The sequence below is a fragment of the Anomaloglossus baeobatrachus genome, chromosome 6 (genome assembly GCF_048569485.1).
Source record: "Anomaloglossus baeobatrachus isolate aAnoBae1 chromosome 6, aAnoBae1.hap1, whole genome shotgun sequence".
NCBI lineage: Eukaryota > Metazoa > Chordata > Amphibia > Anura > Aromobatidae > Anomaloglossus > Anomaloglossus baeobatrachus.
Genome location: NC_134358.1, coordinates 373,598,202 through 373,620,459, shown reverse-complemented (window position 1 = coordinate 373,620,459; position 22,258 = coordinate 373,598,202). Strand labels below are relative to the sequence as shown.

Sequence of the window (22,258 nt, the reverse complement as noted above, 5' to 3'; positions counted from 1 at the left end):
TGCACACTCAAGACGGTTACGACGACAAACTGCAGTCAGGTGGAGACCCCAATGAGAACGATGAGCATGCAAATGAGCTTCCCTAAGACAGTTTCTGACAATTTCTGCAGTAAATTATTTGGTTCTGCAAACCGATTGTTGCAACAGCTGTCCAGGTGGCTGGTCTCAGATGACCTTGGAGATGCAGATCCTGGATATTGAGGTCTTGGGCTGGTGTGGTTACACGTGGTCTGCGGATGGAAGGCCTGTTGGATGTACTGTCAAATGCTCTGAAATGTATTTGGAGATGGCTTGTTATAGAGAAATGAACATTCAACTCAGAAACAACAGCTCTTGTGGACATTGCTGCAGTCATCCTGCCAACTGCACGCTCCCTCAAAACTTGCAACATTTGTGGCTTTGTGCTGTATGATAAAACTGCACATTTTAGAGTGGCTTTTTAATGTGGCCAGCCTAAGGCACACCTGTGCAATAATCATGCTGTCTAATAAGCATCTACATATGCCACACCTGTGAGGTGGATGGATTAACTCGGCAATAGAGAAGTGCTCACTAACACAGATTTAGACACTTTTGCGAACAATATTTGAAAGAAAAAGGCCTTTTGTGTACAGAATACAAAAAATTGAGTACACCCCTCACCGTTTTGTAAATATTTTCTAATATCCTTTCATGATCACCACTGAAGATATGACACTGTGATACAATGTAAAGTAGTCAGTGTACAACTTGTATAAGGCTATGTGCCCACGTAGCGTATTTTCATGCAGTTACGCTACGATCTGCACCGCAGTGTAACTGCATGCGTCCTGCGTCCCCAGCACAATCTATGAAGATTGTGCGTAATCCATGCCCACATGGCGTATTAGAACGCAGCGCTTCGGCAGTTCTAAAAAGCAACATGTCCCTTCTTTCATGCACTTTGGATGCAGGTCCCGCTCTGTCTATGTCTTAAAGGTCATTGAAAAATTACTGCTAAACGTATAAACTAAAAAAAATGGCGTTTCTAAAGCTACAAATGTTTGAATTTTTTTCTGCATATCATATAATTACAGTCATATGAAAAAGTTTGGGCACCGCTATAAATGTTAACCTTTTTTCTTTATAACAATTTGGGTTTTTGCAACAGCTATTTCAGTTTCATATATCTAATAACTGATGGACTCAGTAATATTTCTGGATTGATATGAGGTTTATTGTACTTACAGAAAATGTGCAATCCGCATTTAAACAAAATTTGACAGGTGCAAAAGTATGGGCACCTCAACATAAAAGTGACATTAATATTTTGTAGATCCTCCTTTTGCAAAAATAACAGCCTCTAGTCGCTTCCTGTAGCTTTTAATGAGTTCCTTGATCCTGGATGAGGGATATTTGACCATTCCTGTTTACAAAACAATTCCAGTTCAGTTAAGTTTGATGGTCGCCGAGCATGGACAGCATGCTTCAAATCATCCCACAGATGTTCAATGATATTCAGGTCTGGGGACTGGGATGGCCATTCCAGAACATTGTAATTGTTCCTCTGCATGAATGCCTGAGTAGATTTGGAGCTGTGTTTTGGATCATTGTCTTGCTGAAATATCCATCCCCTGTGTAACTTCAACTTCATCACTGATTCTTGCACATTATTGTCAAGAATCTTCTGATACTAAGTTGAATCCATGCGACCCTCATTTTTAACAAGATTCCCGGTGCCGGCATTGGCCACATAGCCCCAAAGCACGATGGAACCTCCACCAAATTTTACTGTGGGTAGCAAGTGCTTTTCTTGGAATGCCGTGGTTTTTTTTGCCTCCATGCATAACGCCTTTTTGTATGACCAAACAACTCAATCTTTTTTTCATCAGTCCACAGGACCTTCTTCCAAAATGTCACTGTCTTGTCCAAATGTGCTTTTGCATACCTCAGGTGACTGTTTGTGGCGTGCTTGCAGAAACGGCTTCTTTCTCATCACTCTCCCATACAGCTTCTCCTTGTGCAAAGTGCGCTGTATTGTTGACCGATGCACATTGGCACCATCTGCAGCAAGATGATGCTGCAAGTCTTTGGAGGTGGTCTGTGGATTGTCCTTGACTGATCTCACCATTCTTCTTCTCTGCCTTTCTGATATTTTTCTTGGCCTGCAACTTCTGGGCTTAACAAGAACTGTACCTGTGTTCTTCCATTTTCTTACTATGTTCCTCACAGTGGAAACTGACAGTTTAAATCTCTGAGACAATTTTTTGAATCCTTCCCCTGAACAACTATGTTGAATAATCTTTGTTTTCAGATCATTTGAGAGTTGTTTTGAGGAGCCCATGATCCCACTCTTCATAGGAGATTCAAATAGGAGAACAACTTGCAAGTGGCCACCTTAAATACTTTTTCTCATGATTGGATACACCTGCCTATGAAGTTCAAAGCTCAATGAGGTTACAAAACCAATTTAGTGCTTTAGTAAGTCAGTAAAAAGTAGATAGGAGTGTTCAAATCAAGAAATTGATAAGGGTGCCCATACTTTTGCATCAGTCAAATTTTGTTTAAATGCGGATTACACATTTTCTGTTAGTACAATAGACCTCATTTCAATCCAGAAATATTACTGAGTCCATCAGTTATTAGATATATGAAACTGAAATAGCTGTTGCAAAAACCCAGATTGTTATAAAGAAAAAAGGTTAACATTAATAAGGGTGCCCAAACTTTTTCATATGTCTGTATACCAGCTAAAAATCAAAAAAGATTGAGGCATATAAAGAAAATAAGCACATACAGTAGAACTATTACAAATATTTCCACATTTTTATTAACAAAATAGCAAAAATGTTAAAAGGTTGGCAGGAGTTAAGTGCAGCAAGTACTGTAGGTGGCACTGCAACACAGGTAGCCTAAACAGGTAATATTTTTGCCACATGAGGAACATCATATATATATATATATATATATATATATATATAAAGCCACAGTAATTGTTTTGAGCTTACAAAATACAGTACAGACCAAATGTTTGGACACACCCTTTCATTCAAAGAGTTTTCTGTATTTTCATGACTCTGAAAATTGTAGATTCACATTGAAGGCATCAAAACTATGAGCTTCAAGAGATAGTCACCGGACACCGGAGATGGTCTTCCAACAGTCTTAAAGGAGTTCCCAGAGATGCTTAGCACTTGTTTGCCCTTTTGCCTTCACTCTGCGGTCCAGCTCACCCCCAAACCATCTCGATTGGGTTCAGGTCTGGTGACTGTGGAGGCCAGGTCATCTGGTGTAGCACCCCATCACTCTCCTTCTTAGTCAAATAGCCCTTACACAGCCTGGAGGTGCATTTGGGTTCATTGTCCTGTTGAAAAAGAAATAATGGTCCAACTAAACGCAAACCCTGCAAGATGCTGTGGTAGCCCTGCTGGTTCAGTATGCCTTCAATTTTGAATAAATCCCCAACAGTGTCACCAGCAAAGCACCCCCACACCATCACACCTCCTCCTCCATGCTTCACGGTGGGAACAAGGCATGTAGAGTCCATCCGTTCACCTGTTCTGCGTTGCACAAAAACACGGTGGTGGGATCCAAAGATCTCAAATTTGGACTCATCAGACAAAAGCACAGATTTCCACTGGTCTAATGTCCATTTCTTGTGTTCTTTAGCCCAGACAAGTCTCTTCTGCTTGTTGCCTGTCTTTAGCAGTGGTTTCCTAGCAACTATTTTACCACGAAGGCCTGCTTCACAAAGTCTCCTCTTAACAGTTGTTGTAGAGGTGTGTCTGCTGCTAGAACTCTGTGTGGCATTGACCTGGTCTCTAATCTGAGCTGCTGTTAACCTGTGATTTCTGAGGCTGATGACTTGGATAAACTTATCCTCCGCAGCAGAGGTGACTCTTGGTCTTCCTTTCCTGGGGCGGTCCTCATGTGAGCCAGTTTTTTTGTAGCATTTGATGGCTTTTGCCACTGCACTTGGGGACACTTTCAAAGTTTTCCCAATTTTACGGACTGACTGAACTTAATTTCTAAAAAGAAATGATGGCTAATCGTTTTTCTTTACTTAGCTACTTTTTTCTTGCCATAATACAAATTTTAACAGTCTATTCATTAGGACTATCAGCTGTGTATCCACCAGACATCTGCACAACACAACTGATGGTCCCAACCCCATTTATAAGGCAAGAAATCCCACTTATTAAACCTGACAGGGCACACCTGTGAAGCGAAAATCATTTCCGGTGACTACCTCTTTAATCTCAGCAAGATAATGTCAAGAGTGTGCAAAGCAGTAATCAAAGCAAAAGGTGGCTACTTTGAAGAACCTAGAATATAAGACATATTTTCAGTTGTTTCATACTTTTTTGTTATTTCATTCCACGTGTTAATTCATAGTTTTAATGCCTTCAATGTGAATCTACAATTTTCAGTCATGAAAATAAAGAAAAGTCTTTGAATGAGAAGGTGTGTCCAAACATTTGGTCTGTACTGTATATAAATGCCAAGTGGGACAAGTAATATCAAGGATACATTTGCTGCATGCTGCAGATAATCATACATGTTAAAGATGTATGGTAGATGAAATTTCCTGGGCTGTGATGTAGTGCCAATTTCCCATCACCCATTTCGGCAGGCATGCCTTCTTCTGGGGGAGATGTATTTATATATTTTGTAGGCCTTAAGGGTACTTTACACACTGCAACATCGCTAGCGATCTCGTTAGCGATGTGAAATTCTAGATCGCAAGTGTGATCTTTCGAGATCGCACATGCGAAAAAAGAAAAAAAGGAGCCAGCACGATCTGAAATTGGCATGCATCATATAAAAAGTGAAAATTCACAGATTTATTCCAACTGTACTATAATAAAAAAAATGAGATTTTTAGCAAATAATTGATCAATTCTTTGAGCCACCCCTGCCAACGTCACGGCAAATTTCAATAGGGGGGTCCTACTCTATATTCTGTATTTCATGTGCCATGCGGCCTCCTAGATAAAGTTAAAAGCAGAACCATAATGGAGCACACATACCTGTAACCTGTATAAAGCCGCTTCCATGTTGCAAAAAAGGCAATTGTGGATAGAGACCAGCCCCGGTCCAAGCATGTGGAGCAAGCTCTACACATACCAGGACTATATCAGAACTGACCCTCCCAGTGCCAGACAGCAACCATCGAGATCGCACATGCGTAAAATTACCTATGTGTGATCTCGAAAGATCACACTTGCGATCTAGAATTTCACATCACTAACGAGATCGCTAGCGATGTCGCAGTGTATAAAGTACCTTTTAGACTATTACTGTGGCTTTGTATATACTGGTATATATGATGTTCCTCACACTTCAGTAATATTAGTTTCATTTAGCTGTGTTGCAGTGACACCTACTGGTCTACTTGCTGCTAGGGATGGGCGAACCCCTGATGTTTGGTGTTCGGGAGATTCGCCCGTACGTTTTGTAACGTTCGCGTTCGGGTTCTGATATAACACGAACTTGCATCCGAACCTCGAACTTGGACTTTACAGTTATGTGATGGGGCGGGGGGGCTGTAAAATAAAGAATATAGTTAATAATAAACATTGTTATTATACTTACAGGTCCCGCGACGTGTCCTGCACTCTTTCTCCTGCCGCTTCTCTTTCCGAGTACGATCATCACTGTACTGCCTGGCAACCAAAGGAATTTCCGTGACGTCATAGCATGTGAATTTTGTATTATCTCATTGACTACTTGTCACATGGCTATGATGTCAATTCTAGGTCCTGTAAGTGCATCTTGCCAGTACGCAGTGCTCGCCCAAGCATCTCAGTACTCGGTATACTCGGCGAGTGCCATGTACCAGAGAGATGCTTGGGCAGATGCTCAGCTCCCCGTCCCTACATGTTGGCACTCTTTACAGAGTCAGCCCACATGCAGAGATTGGCTGCCACAGCCAGTGAATCGCGGCGCCGGGAATCAGGTGATCGGAGATCACCGTTGCTACAGTAACCCGCCCGTCAGGTTACTATGGCAACAGTGGCAGCGATAACATCACCGCTTACCAACCCGAAGCTTCTGCTCACTCATTGAGTGATTACACAGCACAGGGGAGCAGAAGCCTTCTTCCTCCCCTGTGCTGTCAAATATAGCAGAGCTGCTTGGGTTGAAGGAGAAAAAAGACAGAAGACCAGGATCGTGAAGGGGTGAGAGGGTGTCATAAACATGGAGTGTGTGACTGTGTATGTATTTCTAATAAAGTATTTTTTCTCTGTGTGGCGTCTTTTTTTAACCCTTTATTGGAGATTCTTAATGGCCAGGTCAAACTTGCCTGACATTAAGAATCTCTGGCTTAATACTAGCTGATAGAATAAAGCTGGTATTAACCCCTTGTTACCCAGCGTGCCACCCGGCGCTAGGGCTGCTAGTAGAGTTGGATACAGCGCCAGAGGATGGCGCTTCTATGATCGCGCTATTTTCTGGGGTGGCTGCGGACTGCAATTCGCTGTGGGGGGTGGGGGGTCAGAAAGCTTTGGCCAACCTGCGCTGCGGATTTCAATCCCCAGCTGCCTAGTTGTACCTGGCTGGACACAAAAATGGGGCGTAGCCCATGTTGTTGTTTTTTTAATTACTTCTTGAAATTCATGAAATAATTAAAAAAAGGGCTTCCCTATATTTTTGGTTCCCAGCCGGGTACAAATAGGCAGCTGGGGGTTGGGGGCAGCCCGTATCTGCCTGCTGTACCTGGCTAAAATACAAAAATATGGCGAAGCCCACGTCATTTCTTTTAGTTTTTTGGCAAAAAAAAAGCTTCCCTGGATTTTCCATTGCCAGTGAAGGTAACACCAAGCAGTGGGGGTTAGCAGCCAGTAGCTGCTTGGATTACCCTTAGCTAGCAAAACAAAAAATGCAGCGGGAGCCCACGCATTTTTTTTAAATTATTTATTTAAATAACAAAAAAATGGGCTTCCCTGTATTTTGATTGCCTGACATCACAGTACTGTAAAAATAAATATATCATTAAAAAAATGACATAGCGCTCCATGGTATTTTTTATTCTCAGCGCAGATAAAGCAGACGGCTACAGGCTGCCACCCCAATCTGCCCGATTTACCTTTGCTGGCAATCAAAATACAGGGAAGCCCATTAATTGTTTTTTATTTAAAAAAATTATTAAAAAAAAAATACGTGGGCTCCACGCTCACATGTTCAAACATTCTCTCATGTGAAGGAATCAGGACGATTATGGTAATGACACTCTGATCAGAGTTTGAACTGATGACAAACATATCACAGGTGCAGAGAAAACGGAACACTTAAAGGGAACCAATCACCTTCTGGTCACATAGGTATGACCTCACCACAGGTCCTGGAAGAGAAAAGTTATATCGATGGTATAATACTTATGCTAATTCTAAGAGAGGGAAGGGATAACTATGATTTCCCCCCCAGATATTATCTGCTGCTGTCACTCAAGCAGCTGCCGATTTTATAAACTTTACTTTCTTGGATTTCAAAACCTAAACATCCTAGCTGACCACCACTAAAGTTATGCAGAGAATCAGCCTGATAGTGCCAGTATAGGCTTTAGGTTAGATACGAAAATCCTGGTGATTGGTTCCCTTTAATTTCTCCATCTTCTGCATTATCTGTGTGCACATAAATCAAACTTCAATCACATGACATCCGAGTTCAGCCTAATATTTTTCATGCACCCATAGAAATGAAGGAGTGTGCACCAGCATGACACAAAGTTTTTCTGATGCCGTATTGGCACGAGAAAAAAAACACGCGGATAGCCACTGCCCCAAAGACTAACTCATCTGATGTATATGCTTGTGTGAGCACAGCCTTAAAAGAAGCCTGTGCATCTATGAAGATGTGTATGACTATGTGTGAAGGTTGCTACAGAATTGTTGGATAGGTGATCTTCATTTTTATATACTGTTTATATTTATAGTAATTATTGTGTAATAAATCTGCAGGCTGGACCAATGCAAGGGAAATTTTATACCATTGGATCTCCAATATTGAGAAAATTAGAACCTCCAAATTCTTCTGCATGCATGGTAAGAAATTAGAGATGATATTTAAATTTTTACAATCTGCAGTTCTAAGAACTTTTGCATTTAAAACTTATAAAAACTAAATAAAAACATGGAAAATTTGGGATTTAGTTTGTGATAAGGATGTGACCTTATCATTGGTTTAATATTTCTGTAAGGCTATGTACCCCCTGGCTTTTTTGCAATGGTTTTGCAGCGTTTTTTAGCTGTGTATTTGCCTTGGTTTTATGCAAATCCATGCTAATAAAGCGCTGCTATTTACAGTCCCAGTAAAGTCTAAGATTTCTGAAATCTCGTGCATAAACACAAATCACCTACAGGATTTTTTTGCGATGCCGGTGACTGGTGAGTATAGCGCGCTTTCTTTACTTTTTTTTTATTTCAAATTTTTATTTTTTTTACTACCTGAGTGCCAGATTCATGTCAATCCCGGCCCGGCCCAGCACTCTGGTACTATTGAACCCTTGCTGGTCTTGACATCACAGAAAAAACTCTGTAAAATCGCCACAAAATACTTTACAAAACTGCACCAAAAAACACACCAAAATCGCAGATGACTCCAAGGAGACATCCTGCCACAAGATCAGATTTTGGTCAGGAAAAAAACGCTGCAAAAAACCTAACTGTCTAATGATCTTTTAGATAGCATCCACTATGGCAAAAGGAATAACAATTTTGTTGTAACAATTTTTATCTATAACAATTTGTTCACACGCTATGTTGTTGCCACATTTGTTACAATGTAGAAATGGTATCTCCTATTTGAATTCAATGGCAATCCCTTGAGAAAGGAGAAAAATGTGATGCTATATAAGCATAGCAGGTGAATAAGTGTGAAACAGAAAAGTGAGAAACAAGATGTGTGCTCACCTGAATGGGTTAGGCTGCCTAGGGCACAACACCGAGAAAGACTTACCAAGGGGGCAGCCGACCTAGTGTTCTGCAGGAAGTTCCTCCATTGGACTTCTGACTGTGCATGATATGAGTGTGTGACACTCCCACAAAGTGGAAAGTGAAGCTACTGGACAGAATAGGTCTACAATAATAGGTATTTAATAAGTGAAGATATAAAAATACAACGCGTTTCGGCTAGTAACAGCCCTCTTCAGGTGTCTGTACAAAATGAAGTGGACATTTCCCCAATTAGGATGGACCCCGTGGTTTAACTAAGTGTAGGGTCCAATATCACTCATTTCTGTAATATGGAAGTGGCAGAAAGAGGAAGTAGGTGACAAATCTCACATTTCTTTTTTTCTTCCCATCTTTTTTTCTTCCAAGTCTAGCTTTTTTATGTTTGTGTGTCAGCAGTGGGGTTCTTTTGGGTCTCCTGCCATAGCATTTCATTTCATTCAGATGTCAACAGATAGTTTGCATTGATATTGATGCACCCTGACCCTGCAGGACAGCCTGAATTTCTTTAGAACCTGATTGGGGCTGCTTATCCACCATCTGGACTATTCTTTCAACCTTTCATCAATTTTTCTTTGTCGTCCACATTCAGGGTGATTAGCTACAGTGTCATGGCTTGTAAATGTCTTAGTTATGTTGTGCCCCATGGACAAAGCAACATCAAGATAGAAATGGACTTTTAAGCTTGAGATTTTTGATATTTTTAAATAATTTTCATTCTAAAGTTCTAAGATGGTTCTCTTCTCTTTCTGTTCTCCATGCTTAGTGTGGCAAACTCAAATACATAATACAAAGATTGAGTGAACTTCTCCCTGTTTTATCTGATTTCAGGTCTGATTTTCACTTTGCCCACACCTGTTACTTGCCACATATGAGTTTGAACGAGCATCACATGCTTGAAACTAAGTTGTACCCAGAAATTTGGAAAGGTGTCAACATTTTTGTCCAACCCATTTTTGGGATTACGTGTGAATGTATGTCCAATTTGCCTTTCTTTTTTTGTGTGTTGTTCCTATACACACAAAACAAAACATGTATAATTGCAACTATTTTGTGGGAGAAATAGTTCATTTTCTGGAACAATTTCAAGAGTGCCAGCACTTTTGGTCATCATTGTATATAAAACTATGCTCTCTGCTGCGGCATTGCTTTATATACAGTGCCTACAAGTAGTATTCAACCCCCTGCAGATTTAGCAGGTTTACACATTCGGAATTAACTTGGCATTGTGACATTTGGACTGTAGATCAGCCTGGAAGTGTGAAATGCACTGCAGCAAAAGAGAATGTTATTTCTTTTTTTTTTTTTTTTTTTTTAAATTGTGAAAAGTTAATTCAGAGGGTCATTTATTATTCAACCCCTCAAACCACCAGAATTCTGTTTGGTTCCCCTAAAGTATTAAGAAGTATTTCAGGCACAAAGAACAATGAGCTTCACATGTTTGGATTAATTATCTCTTTTACCAGCCTTTTCTGACTAATTAAGACCCTCCCCAAACTTGTGAATAGCACTCATACTTGGTCAACATGAGAAAGACAAAGGAGCATTCCAAGGCCATCGGAGACAAGATCGTGGAGGGTCACAAGCCTGGCAAGGGGTACAAAACCCTTTCCAAGGAGTTGGGCCTACCTGTCTCCACTGTTGGGAGCATCATCCGGAAGTGGAAGGCTTATGGAACTACTGTTAGCCTTCCACGGCCTGGACAGCTTTTGAAAGTTTCCACCCGTGCCGAGGCCAGGCTTGTCCGAAGAGTCAAGGCTAACCCAAGGACAACAAGGAAGGAGCTCCGGGAAGATCTCATGGCAGTGGGGACATTGGTTTCAGTCAATACCATAAGTAACGTACTCCACCGCAATGGTCTCCGTTCCAGATGAGCCCATAAGGTACCTTTACTTTCAAAGCGTCATGTCAAGGCTCGTCTACAGTTTGCTCATGATCACTTGGAGGACTCTGAGACAGACTGGTTCAAGGTTCTCTGGTCTGATGAGACCAAGATCGAGATCTTTGGTGCCAACCACACACGTGAAGTTTGGAGACTGGATGGCACTGCATACGACCCCAAGAATACCAACCCTACAGTCAAGCATGATGGTGGCATCATGCTGTGGGGCTGTTTCTCAGCCAAGGGGCCTGGCCATCTGGTCCTCATCCATGGGAAGATGGATAGCACGGCCTACCTGGAGATTTTGGCCAAGAACCTCTGCTCCTCCATCAAGGATCTTAAGATGGGTCGTCATTTCATCTTCCAATAAGACAACGACCGAAAGCACACAGCCAAGAAAACCAAGGCCTGGTTCAAGAGGGAAAAAATCAAGGTGTTGCAGTGGCCTAGTCAGTCTCCTGACCTTAACCCAATTGAAAACTTGTGGAAGGAGCTCAAGATTAAAGTCCACATGAGACACCCAAAGAACCTAGATAACTTGGAGAAGATCTGCATGGAGGAGTGGGCCAAGATAACTCCAGAGACCTGTGCCGGCCTGATCAGGTCTTATAAAAGACGATTATTAGCTGTAATTGCAAACAAGGGTTATTCCACAAAATATTAAACCTAGGGGTTGAATAATAATTGACCCACACTTTTATGTTGAAAATTTATTAAAATTTAACTGAGCAACATAACTTGTTGGTTTGTAAGATTTATGCATCTGTTAATAAATCCTGCTCTTGTTTGAAGTTTGCAGGCTCTAACTTATTTGCATCTTATCAAACCTGCTAAATCTGCAGGGGGTTGAATACTACTTGTAGGCACTGTAGATGTCACGTCTCCACCAAGGCCTGCTCTGGTGATGTCTGCCCCGGTCACCAGGCGCTGCTCTGCTCACACTGAAGGCTGTGCTGTTGATGGGGGAGAAGTCAGTTCCAGTGGCTCTGGTGGGCGGAGTCACCGCACATTCACCAAGCTTGGTCTGGCTGGAACTTGCAGTACTGCTGACTGACTGTAGGGGTGTGTGCCTTCCAGCTAGTATCAGCTCCTACTTCAGCCTATGGGAAGGCACCACACCCTTTTTATATTCTTCAGTGTCCCTGGTTCCTTGCCAGGGATAGTCTTGTGCTGCATTGAGCCACATCCTTCATATCCCTCCTGCCTGCTGTTTTGTACCTCGCCTAACATCTCGGTTTGACCTCGGCCTGTCGACTATCCCCATCTCTGGACTGCAGCCTACCATAGGCAGTGAACCCCTGGACCCTGCAGTAATTCCAGATCCCTGTATAGGGGTTAAAGTGTTTCGAGGTACCTCAGGGTCCTGCTTAGTGGGTGGCTTGCCGTGACAATAGAACAAGTGATCAAAATATAACAGGTTCAAGTCTCCTAAAGGAATTATTAAATACAGTACAAGGTAGAAAAAAATTGATTTGTAAAATCTGAAAAAAAGATATAAAAGTTCAAATCAGTACCCTTTTACCACATTTAATATTAGAAAAGAAAATACACATATTAATTATCGCTGCATTTGCAAAAATCCAATCTATCAAAATATATTAAATTAATCCTATCGGTAAACAACATAAGAATAAATCAAAATGCCAGAATTTGAGTTTTTTGGCTGCCTACAGAAAGAAATGTACTAACAGGTGATCAAAACATTGTATGTATCCCATAAAAAAACAATCATTAACACAGCTCCAAATCCCAAAAAACCTTGCAGCTCTCAGAAAGTCATGACACTTGTGATATTTTTTAATTTTTATTTTTTTTTAATTTCTGCGTTTTTTTTTTTTACACTTAAATAAAACAAAAACTATATATGTTTGGTATCTACATAATTGTACTGACCTGGAAAATCATACTGCCTTGTCAGTTTTATGGTAAAATGAACTCTGTAAATACAAAATTCAAAAAACAATTCCAAAACATCACTTTTTGCTGTTATGCCACACTTGGAATTTTTTTCCTGCTTACCATTACATCATGTGATAAAATAGATGTTGTCAATCAAAAGCACAACTCATCCTTAAACAGCTATATCAATGGAAAAAATAAAAAAAATTATGGCTTTTGGAATAAAGTGAGGAAAAAACAAAAGTGCAAAAATGTATAATTGTACGGTTCTAAAGAGTCATGATGCTGTAATGTTCTCAAACAAACTTGAGGCCTTGACAGAACAGCCATAGTTATAATGAGAATACAGTGATGAGCAAAAGGCTAACAATATTGTAATTTCTAGTATACAGGAATAAAAAAAATGTTTAAACACCAGGAGCAAAACAGTAACAATGCAGTAACAGGGCAAGAATCTGCATAACTAATCATATGCTAAATATGTAATCATATGCTAAAATTTATGTATGAGAAACCCAAGCTGATTGTCTATAAAATGATGGTAGTGTCACGCAAAAAGGTCACAGAGATGTAGTAATAGTAAGATATGGAGCATGAAAGTCAGACATTAAAAACATTGTTCATTGTTACCATTTTGCTTGTCATTGTAAATGACCATTGTAAAGGTGAACTCAATTTACTAATTAGGGGACTCTGAAGGCAATTGGCCACTCAGAATTTTATTTGGGGGTATCAGACTTCAGGATTCAGAATGCAAGTCACATTTTTTAGAAATGTCTGCAACAAAATACTGAAAGTTTGCACATAGCTTAATCTAGTAATCTGCCTTTGAGTTCAATGACTTCAACTGAAGTCACAGCTAGGGTTCCCACGGACCTTGTGTGGATTACGTGGACCCTGCATGGGTGTTTCAGAAGTTAATAAACTGGAGATGTTTTGTTTTGTTTTAAATCAATGATTTTTCTCTTTGTTTTGTGTTTATCTCTTTTGACTTACAGGATTAGTAATGGGGGTCTAACCTTGGGCTTAATGACATCTGTTATTTTTTGATAATTCACAGGGTTATATAAGGGATTTATACCCCTTATGTTACCCTAATATTTACCCAGTAAAAGCAATCAGGATGAGACAGGTAAAACACCGAAATTGGTGTATCTTATTCCGGGACGGCTGGCTACAGGCTGCTATTTTTAGGCTGGAGAGGGCCCAATAACCATGGGCCTCCCCGGCCTGAGGATACCAGCCTCCAGATGCAACTTTATCTTGGCTGAATATCAAAATTGGGGGGACCACACATCATTTTAAAATGGGGATAAAAGGATAAAAGTGCCTTGTCAGGCATAAAACTTCCTTATTCTTCCGATAAGTGCGGTTTCTAATATTTGGATTTTACCAATTAATAAGTTATCATCACCGATCCTTTGAATCTTTAACAAGTATTTGCATACAGCTGTAAAGTGGATCCCTAGAGTCAATCCTCCTGTGGGCCCCAGGCACCCCAGTCCGACCCTGATTGCAATACTCCTTTCTTCTATATACAGTATGTCGCTCAAAAGCTACAAACTCGACAAATGAAGTGGTTCTTCATGTTTACTCATCATTTATTGCAAACGAAATAAGTCATAAATAAAAGCTAATCATTGCGGTCTGAATGAGTCAAAATAATGTAGTATTGTGGCGCCCTGGATAGCCAGGTCGTCACAGGTAACACACAAACACCTCCACCCCTAGGACAGCAACATTAGTCAAACACAAAACCTTTGTTGCCTCCCTCCAGTGTCTGATGTCCACACCAGGTGGGGGCGGGGCCAAGGTGGTTGGCCCCACCCACCGAGGAGTTCACAGGCCTGGAGGCGGGAAAAGTGACAGTAGTTGAGTGGGAGGTCAAAGAGTGAGGAGCAAACACTTGGGTGTCTGGGTTCATGGCCCAGGCACTGACAGCAAGGTTGGCAGACGGGGGTGGCCGTCTGCAGGAGTGGTGGAGCAACGCGGAACCGTAGGACCGGGGTCGGGCGTTGGCCCGTCGGTACCGACCGGGGAGCGAAGTGAAGCCAACACACACAGGCAGGGCCATCGGACCCCGACCAGGCTTGGAGCCGCCGACAACAGTCAATTCTGAATGTGTCTGGAACCCAGGGGTTTCCTAACATCAAAAGTCCCAATTGAAGGCAACCGTCCACACCGTGAGGGTATACAGCCACCGCCAACGGCTAGAGACCCAAGGGCCAGCGCCTGCGGGCACAACGGGTTCCTCCGGCACCCATACACCGGGGAGCGGACTACCGCTGGGAAGCCACAGTAGTCAACACAGAACACTAAGGTGCAGGGAGAGACAGCCACCATCACCTGTCCAGGGAGAGATACAGCAGCCGGCTGCGGGACCCGTCCATCCAGTCGTTTGGTTTACCGGAGACTATGTGCATCATTTGCTGAGTGAGTACACCTGTGCCATCCGGCACTGCGCCACACTGTCCCTGCAACCCTGCACCTCACTGGCCCTGCAGCCCCATCACACCACCGGGCCCCGGGACCACCAACCCCTACCCACGGAGGGGGAAAACAACATCCCAGCTGCTCCCCACCATCGCTCCCAGGATCCCCGTCACCAGCAGCAGTTGGCTCATCTTCACCACAACCCATGGGTGGCATCACGGACTAAATCCCCAAACCAAATCACCTCCCCTTTCACTCATGGGCGAGGAGCACCGCTCGAGTCCCCGGATCCGGCCCACCGCTCGAGCTACCACCGAGCAGCAGCAGTGCCGGACCCGAGCGTTAGCGAGCGCAGTGGCGTCTCCTCCTCCGCCCGTGACAACTTGGCATCACGAACAGGATAGAACCGATCTACTCACCAGTAGACGTGCGCCTTGTAGTCTCCGCCGGCGGCGTCCGGCCGAAAAATTGAAAGCGCCGCTGTCTTTGGCGCGAAAATCTCTCGCTCGAGCATCTTCCCCGAGCAGGGAAGGCGCAAAAGCGAAGCCCCGCCCCCCACAAGCGGAAGTGCTAGAAAGAACCAAGGGGGGACGGGAAAAAGATGTCTGCGCCCGACGGAGCCGTTGGAAGAGCGGCGGTCGCAGCCGCGGTGGCATGTAACTAGCGCTGCAGCGTGCAGGGACGCCAGGACTCTGCTGAAACACGGAGAGGGAAAACAACTTCCCAGCTGCTCCCCACCATCGCTCCCGGGATCCCCGTCACCAGCAGCGGTGGTGCCCATCTTCACCACAACCCGTGGGTGGCGTCACGGACTAAATCCCCAAACTAAATCACCTCCCCTTTCACTCACGGGCGAGGAGCGCCGCTCGAGTCCCCAGATCCGGCCCACCGCTCGAGCCACCGAGCAGCAGCAGCAGCACCGGACCCGAGCGTTAGCGAGCGCAGCGGCGTCCCCTCCTCTGCCCACGACAGTATGGTGCTCCTAATCCAGTAGCAGCTGGTAAAGTCTTGTAATAGAATTCAGCAGACACAAGAGCCACTGCCACTGTCTTCATTTATCTGTGCATTATGTTTCTGCTGCCTTCCACAGCCTCATAGCTTCATGCATTGACAATACTATAGATGTTTGTACGTTAGGCTTCAGAGAGTGCTGCAGTGGATAGGGAAAGTCACATGATTTCTGTGGGGTCATCTAGGGTGGTAGTCACAAGAGCAGTGACATTTCTTATTTTTAAAGACAGAGAAAGGAGATGAACACCTAGATGTTAACTGTGGCCATGGATACAGTTAGGACATTGAAGAGCAGAGTTCTGCGATATTTTTGTGAATGTATGTATATTGACTAGAGATGAGCGAACCGGTCCCGGTTCGGCTCGAGGTCGGTTCGCCGAACGGAGGTCCCGTTGGAGTTCGGCTCGTCAAACGTTCGACGAACCGAACTCGAACTGCATAGGAAACAATGGCAGGCAATCACAAACACATAAAAACACCTAGAAAACACCCTCAAAGGTGTCCAAAAGGTGACAAACAACTCACAACACAACACAAACACATGGGAAAGTGACAAGGACATATACTCATGCGAAAACAAAACAGCTGGACAAGGAAAAAGAGGAGGACACACAGATATATGAGTATATGCAAGGTAACATCGATTCCATTATTGTGCAACTTGAGCCCTGCTCATTTTAGGCTTCCAATCTTGATAAATTGCCTGAGCTCGCCACGCACGCCTTGGGGATCTTGTCGTGTCCTGCAGCCAGCGTTCTCTCGGAACCTGTCTTCAGTGCTGCTGGGGGTCTGCGGGCAGATAAGCACACGTGTCTGTCCACTGACAATGTGGACATGGCTCTCAGAGGACTTTTCTTCCCCTGGGTCAGCCAGGGGACGGGAAAGGCACGCGTATTTTTGAGAGTGCTTCATGCAAAGCATCTTTTTCTTTTTCAAAAGGGGGGTCAACCGATGCCAGTCAAGTGGGGTGTGTGTGGCCCAATTAGTGGCAACGAGGGAGACTGTGGTTGGAGTCCCCTCGCTGTGTTTCTAAAAGAACCAAAATGAACAAATCATGGCTCTCAGAGGACTTTTCTTCCCCTGGGTCAGCCAGGGGACGGGAAAGGCACGCGTATTTTTGAGAGTGCTTCATGCAAAGCATCTTTTTCATCTTGAAAATTGGCTCAACTGATGCCAGTCAAGTGGGGTGTGTGTGGCCCAGTTAGTGGAAACGAGGGAGACTGTGGTTGGAGTCCCCTCGCTGTGTTTCTAAAAGAACCAAGATGAACAAGTCATGGCTCTCAGAGGACTTTTCTTCCCCTGGGTCAGCCAGGGGACGGGAAAGGCACGCGTATTTTTCAGAGTGCTTCATGCAAAGCATCTTTTTCTTTTTCAAAAGGGGGCTCAACCGATGCCAGTCAAGTGGGGTGTGTGTGGCCCAATTAGTGGCAACGAGGGAGACTGTGGTTGGAGTCCCCTCGCTGTGTTTCTAAAAGAACCAAAATGAACAAATCATGGCTCTCAGAGGACTTTTCTTCCCCTGGGTAAGCCAGGGGATGGGAAAGGCACGCGTATTTTTGAGAGTGCTTCATGCAAAGCATCTTTTTCAACTGATGCCAGTCAAGTGGGGTGTGTGTGGCCCAATTAGTGGAAACGAGGGAGACTGTGGTTGGAGTCCCCTCGCTGTGTTTTACATGCTTTTAGAAGGGCATGACATGGCTTGGAGGTTGACTTTCAGCATCTGCAAACTGTTGGCTACCAAAATGCTGCCTTTCCAACCTTTTTAACCGAAGATTTTCGAGACCTTATGCCCATCGCAGTGCCCCAAGAGCCGATGCCCAGGCGCCACTCCTTCTCCAACAAAGGCGTGCACGTGCTACACCAGCATGTCGCACTAAACATCACTGATTCCTTGAGAAACTCTGTGTGACAGGGTGCATTTCACCACAGATAATTGGCCCAGTAAGCATGGACAGGGGCGTTACATGTCGCTGACTGGGCAATGGGTTACTGTGGGGAGAGATGGAGAAGGGTCTGCTGTACAAGTCTTGCCGTCCCCACGAGTTGTTTCAATCCTTCTTCTGTATGTAGAAGTTAATACACTGCTTCTGCCTCTTCAACCTCGTGTGGGTCCTCCACCTTGGCGCAAACCCTGTGTGGTCAGGCCACCCTTCCTTGTAACTGCGCACAAGGAATACCACACACCTCCTTACTATGCTGGCAGCAGAGCTCAATGCCATCAGGCGGTCAAAGGTTTACTTTGAAATGTATGGGAAATGTGAGTCACACCGCTGAGAAGTTGTGGACGGTTAGCTCTGGAGACCGAGTTTCATCAATGGTTGTCTCCACTCAACCAGCAGCCAGGGAAGGCCGGGTGCGACAATGATGCAAACATGGGTGCGGCCCTTCGCTGTGACAATGTGACACACGTGCCTTGTGTGGTTCACGTGTTGAACCTGGTTGTCCAGCAATTTTTAAAGCACTATCCTGGCCCACATGGCCTTCTGCAGAGAGCACGGTGTAACGCCTTCCTTGATCCACACACTCAGATGGGCTGTAAATGATAGGCTAGAGGGAAGCCACTCACCAAGCAGGACCCCTAGAACCCTGAAACCCTTTAACCCCTATACAGGGATTAGGAATTACACAGGGCCCAAGGTGATTAATACCTGTGGAAGGCTGCAGTTCCAGAGAATAGTAGTCAGGCAGGGTCAAAACATTAATTGAGGAACAGGAACAGAATCGGACGGCCAGGACTTAATCAGAAAACAAGCAGAGGTGAAATGCGGATCGGCCAACAAGGTACATAAACAGCAAGGAGGAAAAGTAGTCAGGTAACAAGCACACAAAATCATAAAACTGAACTGGGGGTAAAATTAACCAGAGGTTCATAGCTATGTCTGGCAGTGGTCTGCAGACAGGATGGGCATAAAAAAGGGTGTGGTGTCTTCCCATTGGTTGTAGCTGAATGATGGTATTTCATCTGTGAGATACCCACCAGCTACATTCAGCCAGAGATTCTGCATCTGTCAAGGTAATGCAGCCCAGTGGGTGAGCATAACCTGCGTCCACCTGCGCTGCTGGCATCGACTCCTCTCCCATCATCAGCACTATGCATGAAAGGAACACGTTGTCACCTGGCGACCGGAGTACAAATTGACGGAGCGTACTCCGTTGGTGACTTAACCGCCGTGTGCGGCAATGATGCAAACCTGGCTGCGGGCCATCGTCAGGGCAATGTGACACACGTGCCTTGTATGGCTCACGTGTTGAACCTAATTCTCCAGCAATTTTTAAAACACCATCCCGGCCTACATGGCCTTGTGCAGCGGGCACGCTCGCCATGTGCTCACTTCCATCGTGCGCACACAGCAGCTCAACAACTTTCATCACTCCGGAAGTCTTAGGGTCTGGCAGTTAAACGCCGGAAATGCGATGTTCCGACACGCAGGAATTGGAATCTGCACATGTTGCAGCGTGTGTGGCAGCAAAGCAGAGCCCTGCTGAAATACGGTATGACATATAGCCTGGGATAACTTGATCTAGAGGTGGTGCAGATCACGCTGCTGGAGTGGTGTCAGATCAAGGACCTATGCACCCTGCTACACAGTTTACAAATGTCGACGAAGATGTTTAGCAATGGCAATGTCATTCTCAGCGTGACAATTCTGGTCATCTACATGATGGAGCACACTGTAATTATTATTCGGAGTCAGGTGTTGGGACAAGAGGAAGGGGAGGAAGTACAGGAGGAGTCATATGCGGAAGGGATAACAAGATCTACGAGGTCCAGATGGTCAGCGGCACCTATGCGGCAGTCATGGTGAGGGAGAGGGATTAACAAGGGCGCATAGTATCAGCAAAAAGTGTTGAGGAAAGTGCAGGAGCCCATGAAGAAATGGAGGACGAACTGGCGATGGGCATGGAAGACTCAGCAGATGAGTGAGAGCTTGCTCACATTTCGGTTGTGCGAGGTTGTGGGGAGAGGGCAGAGGAAGGAGGCACGATTCTAACCTCTCTGCCACCAACACACCAAGGACTTGGTCCTCCTGGATGCACAAGACACATGAGCGCCTTCTTGCTGCACTACCTACATGACCCTCGGATTGTACGAATTCGAAGTAATCCTGAATACTGGGTTGCCACACTGTTAGATCCCCGGTACAAGACAAAATTTGGCAAAATAATTCCTGCCATAGAAATGGACGCACGTATACAGGAGTATCTGCAGAATGTGGTACGCAATCTTAGATCTGCTTTTCCACTAAACACCAGTGGTGCACAGAGTGAATCTGAACGCTTTGTCATGGATAGGAGGAAATGGTCTTTTCCTTGTCCACATCGGACGGACCGAGGGATGGCTGCTGTGCTGAGATGGCGTTGAGTACGGTGTCCCTGCAGAGTTGCACTTTTGGTCATATACCAAAATGAGTTGAAAAAGGACAGATGCTGGTGGAAAGGGGAACAGGTGTGTTGGAAAGGGGAAAAAAGTTTTGGTCCGTGGATTTGGTGGTTAAGCAAAAGTAACATTTGATGAAGAAACACCATCTGTTACAGTGGGACTGGCAGATTTGGATAAGGTGGTATATACTATGTTACCGCTATATAACAAAAATTAATAAGAAAAGAAAGAGAAAGGTATATATCCCCATCAGCAGTCAGTGTCCACCATGCTCCCAGTTGGAAAAGGAGAGGTTGGCAACTGGAAGGTTTGGTGGAGGATACAGAGCTGTGTGGCTATGAAACTAATAGTAGCCTGAACCGAGTTAGACGCCATTCGGATCTGGAGACTGGGAGCCTTGTTAGCGTCACAGGGTCCACATGCCCACCCAGCCCAGGAACTCTCTGTTAACAACACAGGAGCCATTGAGTACACTGACCGTGTGCGTAGGGGCCACACCTGTGGACAGCAGGCGCATCAGCAGCAGCAGGCCTGTTAATGCCACTGGGCTGCACAAGCAGGACTGGTAGGACAGGAGCTGGTCTTAACCGTTCTGCGTTACCAACTGTGGTGGTGGCCTGCATCGACACCCTATCCCTGCCTACCTCTGACCTAAAGCCACAATGGGTTCAACACATGGAGGTGTGCTCTTTCGGAGCATAATAGAAGAATGCGCACCTCCTTGTTGGCTCCAGCCCCTTTTATAACCTGGGTCCGCCCCAAACCAGGGTGAACCACAATGAACCTCCTGGAGACAAAAGTAGAGTGACACGTCATGAGTGGCATAACTAGCGTCCTATTTGGAACCGCAACTTCAATGATGACCTCATGGCTGCCATGACCCAAACACCTCACCAGTCATCGTCTGACCATCAATAATGCGGTGACAAGTCATAGGGATGGGCCTCTGCAAGCCATTTGGGAGGACACCTGATGCCCTGTGGTCTATATGGGACCCCCACATCAGGGGCAGGGCCAAAGAGTTCATTACCGGACCTAGTCTCTGATGCAGTAAGTGCCTGAGCATGCTCAGTAGCATGAAATACAGTCTCTGAAAAAAGACTATCAGCTTTAGCATGGTGTCTAGGCACAAAACAGGACTTAGACCCGGCACGGAATGCAAGTACCTGTGCAAAGAGGCTTTTGACACTTAGTGTGGGAGCATGCGCTGTATCTCGAAATGAAGACTAAAGCGGGCTTTACACGCTGCGACATCGCTAATGTGGAGTCGTTGGGGTCACGGATTTTGTGACGCAGATCCGGCCGCATTAGCGATGCCGTTGCGTGTGACACCGATAAGCGATTTTGCATCGTTGCAAAACAGTGCAAAATCGCTAATCGGCGACACGGGGGTCCATTCCCAATTATCGTTACTTCAGCAGTAACGAGGTTGTTCATCGTTCCTGCGGCAGCACACATCGCTGCGTGTGATGCCGCAGGAGCGAGGAAGCTCTCCCTACCTGCCTCCCGGCCGCTATGCGGAAGGAAGGAGGTGGGCGGGATGTTACGTCCCGCTCATCTCCGCCCCTCCGCTGCGATTGGGCGGCGGTTCAGTGACGTTTCAGTGACGTCGCTGTGACGCCGCACGGACCGCCCCCTTAGAAAGGAGGCGGTTCGCCGGTCACAGCGACGTCGCCGGACAGGTAAGTATGTGTGACGGCTCTGGGCGATGTTGTGCGGCACGGGCAGCGATATGCCCGTGTC

At 45.0% G+C, this 22,258-nt stretch overlaps 1 protein-coding gene across 1 annotated transcript in view; it reads left to right on the top strand.

Annotated features, from left to right (window-relative positions):
* PKD1L1 (polycystin 1 like 1, transient receptor potential channel interacting) overlaps positions 1-22,258 on the top strand; it is an 884,746-nt gene that overhangs the window by 715,713 nt on the left and 146,775 nt on the right. Inside the window, exon 55 of the mRNA XM_075316120.1 lies at positions 7,920-8,003. Within this exon, the coding sequence (XP_075172235.1) occupies positions 7,920-8,003 (84 nt within the window). The remainder of the gene's footprint in view (positions 1-7,919; positions 8,004-22,258) is intronic.